General features: G+C 40.5%; 1 protein-coding gene across 6 annotated transcripts in view; it reads left to right on the top strand.

Moving 5' to 3' along the window:
- The first annotated feature begins 4,641 nt into the window (after positions 1-4,641).
- DIAPH3 (diaphanous related formin 3) overlaps positions 4,642-11,715 on the top strand; it is a 473,996-nt gene continuing 466,922 nt past the window's right edge. For 2 of the 6 annotated variants that reach the window (XM_072976638.1, XM_072976637.1), the window contains exon 1: positions 4,645-5,000. In XM_072976638.1, the coding sequence (XP_072832739.1) occupies positions 4,821-5,000 (180 nt within the window). In that variant the 5' untranslated portion in view covers positions 4,645-4,820. Of the gene's footprint in view, positions 5,001-11,715 lie in introns of all 6 variants that reach the window. The other 4 variants (XM_072976643.1, XM_072976640.1, XM_072976641.1 and 1 more) reach the window with 3 other exon arrangements.

Genomic DNA, 11,715 nt, shown 5'->3' with positions numbered 1-11,715 from the left:
CCTTTCATGAACTTAATAGCTGATTGTGGTCTCAATGCCAACAAACTAAAATTTTTCTGGAGGAATAGTTAAGGGAGCTATCTCTAAAGTTCCTATATTTCTGTTGTTTTCTGTGTTTTGTTAAAAACTCAATGTGAAAAAAATACTTATTTTCATACCAAACCAAATACCCTTGATATGAAATATTTCCAATAAGTAGAAAATTATAGGAAATAATAAAAAATAGGCACAAAAAGACACACCACTGAGATCAAATACATGTTAACATCTTGCTGGATTTATTTCAGCTCTTTCCCTTCTAATAGAAAAAAACATTTACAGATTCTTTAGCTATAATGTTTCAGCTTTACTTCCTTAACCTTTTTTCCTTTCCTCTCTGGAACATTGTTGTGTTTATTCCCCTCCTGTTTTTGCAGTGTTATCACACACACACACTTTACATTTATATATATATAGAGAGAAATTTATTTTACTACTTGATTTTTCTCTTTATTTTTGAGATTTATTCACATGTTGGCCTAGTAATTTATTTTATTCCTTCTTAAACTTTTTTTAATTGAAGTATAGTCAGTTTACAATGTTGTGTCAATTTCTGGTGTACAGCATAATGTTTCAGTCATACATATACATACATATATTCCTTTTCATATACTTTTTCATTATAGGTTACTACAAGATATTGAATATAATTCCCTGAGCTATATACAGTTAGAAACTTGTTTATCTATTTTATATATAGTAGGTAGTATCTGCAAATCTCAAATTCCCAATTTATCCCTTCCTACCTCCTTCCTCTCCTGATAACTGTAAGTTTGTTTTCTATGTCTGTGGGTCTATTTCTGTTTTGTAAATAAGTTCATTTGAGTCTTTTTTTTTTTTTTTTAGAGTCCACATGTAAGTGGATTTTCTCCTTCTGGTTTACTTCTCTTAGAATGACAGTCTCCTGGCCCATTCGTATTGCTGTAAATGGCATATTTCATTCTTTTTTTATGGCTGAGTAGTATTTCATTGTGTAGATATACCACCACTTCTTTATCCAGTCATCTGTTGATGGACATTTAGATTGTTTCTATGTCTTGGCTATTGTAAATATTGCTGCTATGAACTTTGGGGTGCATGCATCTTTTGAAATTGGAGTTCCCTCCAGATATACGCCCAGAGTGGGATTACTGGATCAGAAGGTAAGTCTATTTTTAGTTTTTAAAGGAAACTCCATACTGTTACCATAGTGGCTGCACTGAACTACATTCCCCCCAACAGCATTTATCATTTGTGGACTTTTGAATGATGGCCATTCTGACTGGTGTAAGGTGATACCACATTGTAGTTTTGATTTGCATTTCTCTGATAATTAGCGATGTTGAACATTTCTTAATGTGCCTATTGGCCATTTGTATTTCTTCATTGGAGAATTGCTTGTTTAGGTATTCTGCCCATTTTTGGATTGGGTTTTTTTTTTGTTATTAAGTTGTTTGAGGTGTTTATATATTCTGGAGATTAAGCCCTTGTCAGTCACATTTTTTGCAAAAATCTCTTCCCATTCCATAGGTTGTCTTTTTGTTTTGTTTATAGTTTCTTTTGCTTTGCAAAAGCTTATCAATTTAATTAGGTCCCATTTGTTTATTTTTGTTTCTATTCTATTGTCCAGGTAGATTGCCCTAGGAGGACATTGCTAAGATTTATATCAGAAAATGTTTTGCCTATGTTTTCTTCTAGGAGGTAATTTATTGTGTCTTGTCTTATATTTAAGACTTAAAGCCATTTTGAGTTTATTTTTGTATATGGTGTGAGGGCGTGTTCTAACTTCATTGATTTACATGAGTCTGTCCAGTTATCCCATCACCACTTGCTGAAGAGACTTACTTATTTTAAACGCAGTAAAGAATTCAACTGTATAACAAGTCTCTGTGTGTCTTATTATTTCTTTGACTGCAGGCCTGGTTAAATGGTTTATCCTTTCTTGTTCTCACAGATGTTCAAGAAATATTTTGGTAGAGCATCTTTGAGCTTCTACACATCCAGATATGGAATTGCTGGGTTATAGGTACATGCACCTTCAGCATTACTAGATAACTTCCAAGCTGCTGTCCAAACTGGCCATACCGGTTTTGCACTCCTATCATCTATGTGGAAATCCCTATAGTTTGGCCAAAACATGGAATTTCGTAATATTTGCCAGATTGATGCGGGTGAAATGGTATCTCATGAAAATGTTTGACATTATAAAAAAACTGAATGGGGATGATCCATCCTTTCCCTCAGCTTTCACAACTTACTCTCTTGTATAGTCAAGAGTGAACCCTCAAAAGGATTGCACTACTATTGTCTGGATGTTGAGACTGAACAGAAATGATAAAGGAAAGAAACATATTCCTGGATTCCAAGCTTCTCCAGGCCTGCCTTTTGTTTCATTCAACTTTGTCCCAGCCCTGGGCACCGAGCCTGGCACAAGATAGCATTTCCAAAATTGTTGACTCAGTAGGGTAAATCATATTCTTCTGGTTAGGGCATCAGAATGAGGGGCAGTGTATGCTGTTGTGAGGTTTAAATAATAATTGCAAATAAAATGTACTTAAAAATGTGAAATTTAGACAACACTATTATTTTCACAGGTGCGTTGTAGTTGTAAAGAATTTCTATGAGGAAAATTTCAGCATGCTCTATGTAAAGCTTGAAAACTAATTTTAATAGCTCCTACTTATTTATACTTACTACTTTCTATATGCCAGGGACCTGAGAAAGAAAAGGTCACCCCTTGACATCAGGGAACTAGTTGGCAGTTCCAGTTGGGCCTTGGTGTTTCTAGAAGCTGGCCTGACACTCACAGATAGGCCCTCTTTTCCTCTCATGGACACAACCATCTCACAGAACAAAGTTGGTGGGCAAACCCCAATATACCAAAACTCCCAAGACAGTATGAATGACTGCTCCTCCTTTGTCAGTTATAGCTTTAACCTCATTCTTTAGCCTGCCATCCTTCTAGGTAAGATTCATTAAGGTGCCCAATCATCGAACTGTCCAATTCCTGACAGCATTGAAATCCAGAGTAATCCTTCTCACTCTGCTTCCAAGGAGTCTTCCAAAATCACCTAACCAAAGTCCAAAACCTTTTAAGTCCTTCTAACACACTCTTACAGAGAAACCCATGTTCCCTTTATGAATTATAAAACTCCACTCCAACTACAGGTGTTCCTCCTGGTGGTCTTTGGTGTGAGGGGCTTTCATGATCATTTCTTTACATAGGAAATGCTATCTTATTTAAGTCTGACAATACTCCTGTTTGTTAGGTAGTATTATCACCCCCTTTTTGCATATGGAAAGGCAAAGAAAGAAATTGTAACATCACTTCTGACATCACATAGCTAGTAAGTAACAGGAATAAAATTTGCATCTGGGTCTAATGGTCCTCAATACATAGGAACTACTTACAGTTCTCCTGACCTTTCTGTTCTCCTGGACTTTCCCCTAAAGATTAGGTGCTCTTTGAGGACTGAGACTGGCACTGAAAGTTTGATACAGTAAAAAGAAATAAATATTAAAAAAACCCCAACAAAACCCCAAACAAACCTGAAAACTGTAAAGCCTTAGTTGAAACTAAGGCTCATTTTCTCACTCTCTGTTAGTCTCTTGAGTTCTTAAGAGTTGTTCCTTGTACCCAAATCAGTACTGCATGTTTATCCACACCACCTCCATGTAGTCAGAAGATGGATAACTTTAGAAAATAGTTCAAAAGGAAAGGTTACTTTGAAAGAGGAAAAAAAAGCACACTTATATGTGGGCAAAGTGCTTTAGCCTTGTAGCTTGACCTTGGCTATACACAATAAATTCTTCTGAATGGTTTCAGCTTAAGGCCTTCATGATATTCCCTTGACGGTTTTTCAGCTCTTTGCTCTTGACTCCTCTTGGCCTTCCTCCTGCCAGGAATGCCTTTTATCTTAAAGTCCCACCACTCTTTTCTGTCCAGAGAAAAATCTGTGCATCCTTCGTTTTGTCTTTCCAGATCCCCTCTTCAGATTTAATACTTTCCCCTTTTGTTCTCTATGAACTTTTAGAATAACTGTTATAACATTTACATTACTTTGTTATTTGTGTAAGGATTTGTGAATCACTTAATCACTTTGGACTGTCAGCTCCTTAAAGGCATAGTCTAGCGCTGCCTGATTTTGGGGGGGACGTCTCTGCCACTCCTGAGCGGGCTCCCAACACTTAAGCACTAGGCAGGCGCTCAATTTATGGAGAAAAGCATCCTTTTGGGCGTTGTGGGCGCTGTGGTTCTCTCCAGCCCAGCACCCCTTTAATCACAGTTCCTAGAACTCCTTTTCCCAATGGCCATCGCACGGGGCCCCCCGACATGTGCAGAGAGAGTTAGCTTAGCGCGGCTCCCATGGTGGTGGCCTCCCAGGTTGGCGGGAACCCGCGCTCCAAATTCTCAATAGACCCAGACAAGCGACTTCCCGGTAAATTCTCCGCGCTTCACCAAATGCGATCCCACCCTCTGCCTTTAAGGCGGCGGCCTGGCCCGCCAGTGGCTCGAGCGGTGAAACGAACGGGCCGAATAGCCAATCACGTTTCCATTCTCCCGGAAGGGGCGGATCCCAGGGGGTTGTCACCGACCGGGCGGTGCGGGATTGGCGGGTCCCCGGCGCTCTGCGGCGGCGGGAGTTTTCGGTTGTGTTGGCAGCGGCCCCGCAGGCAGCAGTTGGGCTGAACCCGGCTGGTGGCGGCGGAACTGCGGACCCGCGGACCCCTGGCTCCTGCCTGTGGCCTGCAGAGCTCCTGCTTCCTCTCCGCCCTCCAGCCCCGCGGAGCTGCTTGGAAGGATGGAACGGCACCGGCCACGGCTGCATCACCCGGCGCAGGGCTCGGCCGCCGGGGGCTCCTACCCCTCCTCCGCCTCGCTTCGCGGCTGCCGGGACGGCAAGATGCCGCGCAGGAAGGGCCCCCAGCACCCTCCGCCGCCCCGCGGCCCCGAGGAGCCCGGCGAGAAGCGCCCCAAGTTTGTAAGTTTGGCCTGGAGCTGGGGTGGGGTCGCTCTCAACGTGCCCACGGGCTGCCTCAGTCCCGGGTCCTTCACTTTTCATTCAGCTGGCTGACAGCGTGGGTGGGGGTGGGGGTGTTCACAGTGCTTAACTGGGGGCGGTATTTTGTTCTAGATGTCAGAGCTGCCAATCTTTTCATACAACAGGGTCCAGTTCTATGTGGACCCTTTGACTGAGACGCTGATCGTTGTGTTGCCGCAAATTTTTTTTAAGGCTGCCGCGAAAAGCAGTCAAATAAGTATTGACGTCACCTAGATGGACATTGCATTTTTTAAGTTAAACTTTTCCTTTCCCCGCTAGCGTCTGAGGGCATGAGACATATCAAAGTGAACTTTTAGGTGGTGGTATTTCTTTTTCTGCTTAATTTAATCCAAGAAGAACTTTAAAAAGTTGGTTATAATTTTCCAAGTCGAACAGCTCGTTTCAAAACTTGGCGGGCCATGTAGTCACTGCTAAGGAATGTTTCCTTTAGACTGGAAAGAAGTCTAAGTATTTGAAACCCTCTGTTCTTGTTGCTTCTCTTACTCACTGTAACCGTCAAGGGAAATGTCATGATTAGCACCTTGTAAATCTTTTTGTTGGCATTAACTAATGAAAGAATAGGCAGTGAGGAAGATTGTTTTGGTGAGTGTGTGTAAATAAATCACATAGAGGGTTGATTTGAAGTGAGACCAACAGAACTGAAAATTTAATATTGACTCCCTCTCCATTTTACTTAGGAGTATGGAAAAACATTTTAGTCATAGGTGAAATTTTACAGTACAACATGTGCCTTCTGTGAACATATGAAAGTTGTTAGAAATCTAAATCAAGATACACCAATTAAGGGAATAAAGGCTTGTAGAGGGGGAGTGATTTGCTATCTAGCGGTTAAAATGATAGATGAATAAAACTGAGTGCAGAGCTACGAGATGTATCCTAATACTGAAAATGAGGGACCGCATGGGTTAATTATGCAAATTTAGGTCTTATGATGGCCATAGGAATGGTGACATTTTGCAGGAGGATCAACTAGTTTGTTGATTGTTATCTTGACAGAGTGGAGGAATAATTAGGATGGGGTAGATTGGCAGTGAAAGGTTCTACCCCACAGGAGAAAGATCCACTGGGCAATGACTTTTTTTCCTTTTACAGTTTACTCTCTTTGTTAATGTTGTCATTTTATTTTGTCTCTGAGTTTTGTGCTCCAGAGTACATGAGGTATAGTTTTCTGTGACTCACTCTTCACAAGGAGGTCATGAAAACAGAACCTAAATTAATATTTAGGTTTAGTTTCCTTGAAGGATGTATTAGGTGCTGTGGGTTTAGTGTCTGTGCTGTTTTTCATTTCTTGTTATGTTAGAAGAGTTATTGTAAAAATGTATGTTAAGGGTGTAGGGTATAGCTCAGTGGTAGAGCATACGCTTAGCATGTATGAGGTCCTGGGTTCAATCCCCAGTACCTCCATTAAAATACACACACACACACCTCTCCCTCTACCCAAAAATAGTTTAAAAAAAAGGTATGTTAAAAGGGTTATTGTAAAGATGTTAAGACATCTAAAGACAGTACTCTTAAGTCCCAAAACTAATAAACATATCTAAAATACTGTGTGTGTGTTTAGATAGGGGTCTGATTTGAATCATGAATTTAATTTGGAAGTAATACGGAGTCTTTGTAATCTAATTTAGATTATTGCTTGCATGGTAATTTCTTGGTATTTTCCATTTCACTAATTCTGTCATCAGCTATATCTATTCTGTTTAACTTTTTCTGAATTTTTGAGGTATCAGTTATTTTTTATTTCTTTTCTTTTCAACATTTTTATTGATTTATAATCATTTTACAATGTTGTGTCAGTTATTTTTTTATTTCTACAAGTTACATTTGCTTCTTTTTCAAATCTGCCTGGTAATCCCTGATACTCTTTGTTTCTTATTTTTATTTCTTTAGACATTTCCTCCTTGGCTCTTCTTATTTGGCAGTTCTGGTTTGTGCAGTCTTTGGTCTATGTACATTGACTTGCACTCACGGTGGCTTGGTGCCTTCTCTGTACTTGTTAAGAATTTGTGATTTCATCACTTTGTCTTAACCTATCTTCTAGGAGGCCTAATTGAGGAGGCTTTTCTCTGGAAATTATTTGAATCTGTTTCCACCAGGAGCCTGGGGGTGCCACTTCCCTATTGAACTAGACTCTTAGATGGAATGGAGTTCCAGGCTTAGCTCTAACTCTGTTCCTGGCCCAGGCTTAGTATTCCAATGTCAAGGCTACCTTCTGAGCAGCTGTTCCCAATCTGCCTACTTCTCACTGTTTACAGTCCCACTCCAGTAATACTTGTCTGTGGCATGGAGGATGATCTTTGGAGACCACCCCCTCCTCATAAAATCTTAGCAGTGGCTCAAAAAGTGATTGTTCTGTCGTTCAGTCTACTTTACTGCTGGATGTCAGGTCAGTTCTTGGCTTTCTCTTGATTTGGGATGAAGTGATACTAGCTTGAATCTCCTCGAGTCACCTAGTATTTGGGTCACCTAGTTGCCAGGGGCAGCTGCTTCTGACTGAAACCAGTAATGCAGGTTGGTGATCAGACAGGAGTAGGGATAATATAGATGTTTGGTCTTTGCACACTACGAAGCTGCAAGCTGGTAATGAAACTGAGGGCTAAACTGGCCACTGACTCCTGTCTTAGTGTAAGAAGGCTGGAGCCCGGGTCTCCACCGAAACCCTGTTTTACTTTGAATCTGGATAAAGCAGACAAACAAGCCCTTGTTTTCTACTGCATGTATAGTTGTGAGCCTCGAGTTACTTTTGAATGGTGTATAGAAGTCTGTAACAGAACTTCTGCCCGTAGATTTGTGTAAGTAGTAGAAATTAGTCTATTATAAATGTAGGATAGTTTGGCTGCATAGTGAATCAGCTTCTTTTGGGCTGCTTGCGAACAAACCAACTTGGTTTCAGCAGAAAATAAGGCGAAGTGTGTGTGTATTAAATTACTGTGGATAGTTACTGGCAGATGGGATACAACCAGTGGAGGCTTGGGAGGACAAGGCAGGTAACAGGGTGAAGACTCTGTGAAGGTAAATAGAATTCAGTGGACCGTTAAACTTGGTACCTGTACTAGGTCACATCATCAGTACCTGGACCCAAGTCTTATCTTACCTGAAAGATAAGAATTCAGGTGAGAGACGGAGCGTTGTGTAGCGAAAGATTTTAAAGGATTTATTAGCAAAGGGAAAATACACCTCTAATAGCGGGAAGTGGGCTGGTCCAAGGGCGCATAGCAATGGTCTTTGTCCCTTCTCTTATCCCCTTGCTTAGAGGTGGTCTCTTGATTGATTGATCGGCTCTTGCGCCTGAGTGCTTAGTCATGCCGTCCCCTTTTGCTCATGTCCTTACCCATGATGCACACAGAGAAACCCATGGGTGGGGAGCTAAACCGCAATGCTAATTATATTACAATGAGCACTGGGTCATGTCTGGTTAGGTCCTTTTGCTACAGCACAGTCACGGCTGTTGGGTTCTGACTGGTTTCTTGCTGGCTCTCATTTACAAGAAGTAAAACCCCTTTATGCTGGAGGCGGGCATACCTCCATCTCCTGGATCATCCTCCCTCTCCTCCACCTGTCTGCCTGGTTCCCTGACCTTTCTAACTACCTAACAGGACAAAACAAAACAGTGTCCTAGTCATCATGCAAAGGCTTTCAATGATCGTGGGCAGAGGATCCACTTCTCTTAGAAATGCACAGGACACGCAGTGGAGGCCACCAGATCCAGGGTGAGAGCAGGATGCGAGGCTGCTGGAGAGGTCTCCAGCTTTAGGATGTGCGCCAGTCCTTTGAAAGGAGGCCTGTTAATTCCCTGTTCCAAGTTAGCAGAGTAGCTCTTCTTTTTCATTAGGAACATCTTTTAAAAGTTCTCACAGACTTTACCATAAATCTCACATCTGATCTTATGATTTCCATCGTATAGAGTGCTGCTTATTGTCTAATTATGTCATTACTATACCCTCAGTTTTGGTTGTGAGAGGTTTTTCACCCTGTCCATTAACATCTGTATGTCTACTGTGTTTGGTCATTGTTAGTGATAACAGTTAACCTTTGTGAAGGAGCCATGTAGGTGTGTGTAGGTTTTTTTTTTTTTTTTTAATAAATATCAACTCCTTTGATCCTTGCAACAACCCTGTGAGGTAGGTAGTATTAATTAGCCTTGTTTGCTAGAAGGGCAGATGAGGGCACAGAGGTTAAATTGCCTTGGGTCACACTGCTGCCCACTGGAGAGGCTGGGATTTGAACCAAGGCAGCTAGTCCCAGAGTTCACATCCTTGGTCACTGTCCTGTATGACTCCCATGCTAGTGGGAGTTTTACTCTTTACTGTTTCTTTTTTCATTCTGGAACCATTAGCAATAGTTATTAATGCCTTTAATGAATATAGAATTAGTGATTTCCTGATTAGAGGTGAGTTGTGAGGTGGAAAGGGGTATACAGTTGGAAAGCTTTTGCTTATTGTGCTGGGGTCTTGAGAGTTGAAATCGGATTGCATTTGAAAATAGTACACCCTTGCCTCATTGCTCTGGGCTTGTCTGGAGGGAGGTGTGGTAGGCTGATTAATGATCCCCAAAAGGTAGTCACGGCTTAACTCCCAGAACCTGTGAATGTTACTGTGTATGACAGAGAAGGCCATTACAGGCATGATTAAATTAAAGCCTTTAAAATGGGGGAGATTATCATGGGTTATCAGGGTGGACCCTAAATGCAAACACTTTTCCGTATAAAAGAGAGACAGAGCGAGATTTGACTACAGAAAGGGAGCAGCTGAGGTGACCACAAGGCAGAGATTGGAGCTGTAGCCATGTGCCAAAGAACGCTGGCAGTCATCAGAAACTGGAAGAGGCAAGGCACTGTTCTCCCGTAGAGTCTCTGGAGGGAGATCGGCCCTGCTGACACCTTGATTTTAGCCCAGGTGAATACATTTCTGTTGTTTTAAGCCATTAGGTTTGTGGTAATTTGTTACAGCAACCTTAAGAAACTGATAGCAAGTACAGCTGTGAGGATGACCACATTGAAAGGTTTGGTTGCACAGTTTACAAGTGTACATTTTAGGAGAGCCATCAGAGCCATTTAAATCTCTTGTGGTACCATTTTATTTTGAAAGGTTTGTGGTTTGGGTGAATGTAAAATAACCACAGTTTGGTTTCCTGGAGTAACAACTAGAACCTTCATTTATCTTGCTGTGCTGTATCATTTTCATCATTGCTTTAAAGCCAAGAAAAGGTGGAGGTGATTTCTATGTGCTCTTTTTGAATGTATTTCTTCACTGAGTCCTCAGCTGAAGTGATGCTTTTAGTTGTCCTAAAATGTCAAGAATTGGAGATAGTGTTCTTAGTTGAAGGCTCTGGCACCTGAGTTTTATTCATGTCAAAATTCCACCTAACCCATCAGACACTGAAACTTTTATAAGGTAAAAATCACTTCATTCAGGCCATTGATCTAAGTATAATCGTACTTCGGTATCCAGAGAGGATTGGTTCCAAGACCCTCCTTGGATGCTAAAATCCATGGATGCTCAGGTCCCTTATAAAAAGTGGCATAGTATTTGCATATAACCTATGCACATCGTCCATTAAATCATCTCTAGATTACTTATAATACCTAATACACTGTAAATGCTATGTAAATAGTGTGCTGGTGTGTGGCAAATTCAAGTTTTGCTTTTTGGAAACTTCTGAATTTATTTTCCCTAAATACTTGATCTGTGGTTGGTTGAATCCTGTGGATACATAGGGTTGAATGTAAATCGCTTTGAATCATCCCAGGCTTTCTTTTCTTTCTATCCTTCTAACAGAGAGAATAAGCTTACTTTTGTCTATTAATATATGATCTATCAAAAGAAACAACATATATCAAGTGGCTTTCGGGGAGTACATTTACCTCCTGAAAATAGACGATGTATGGTTTATATTACCTCTGGATCACTCTAGATTTTTTCTTTGTGAGTAAAAAGGAATGGGAGCAGGGATGATTGTCTTAGATTTAGAGCAAGTCTTAATTGCTTGTTTTTTTCAAAGACTCATGTCTTTAATTATGAAGCAAGCAAACTGACATACATTTATTGCACTGTGAATGCTTGCATCTCATCTAGTCTGTCTTGTAGCAATTGCCTCTGAACAGATGTTACCTGAAACACCTTTGTGCAGTTGGTAGAATGCTTAAAATTTGTCATGCTTTTATTATTGTTGTCTTAAATTAACTCTCCTTTATGGCATAACTTTATTGCTGTGTCCTAGACTCTGTATATATTTATTGCCTTATAAATTGGATTTAAAATTGGCTTTTTATATAGAATGTAAATGAACATGTGTATAACTTGTTTATGCTTGCAGAATAATACAAGAAAAAACTGCTATGTATTACACTAATGTAATTGTCTTTAACTCAGCACATAGTATCCTCCAAACTGGGAATGAAATGAATGATACAAAATATGCTTACCATCACACTCTGCTTGTTTATCCCAGAAACTAATTTGACTTTTAGATCTATAAAATATAGATTAAGCATAACCTTTTACTTCATGGGATATTAAGGATCAAGCATGAGCTTTCTTTGAACAGGATCTACAAAGGTAGCTTTCTCTCAGTAGCGGCAGGGTGGCATTGAAATACCTTTCCTCTGGGAGTAATTTTCTCGAATAGCAAATCA

This window comes from Vicugna pacos, chromosome 14 (genome assembly GCF_048564905.1).
Source record: "Vicugna pacos chromosome 14, VicPac4, whole genome shotgun sequence".
Lineage (NCBI taxonomy): Eukaryota > Metazoa > Chordata > Mammalia > Artiodactyla > Camelidae > Vicugna > Vicugna pacos.
The sequence above is the reverse complement of the archived record's forward strand: the minus strand, read 5'-3'. Positions and strand labels throughout refer to the sequence as shown.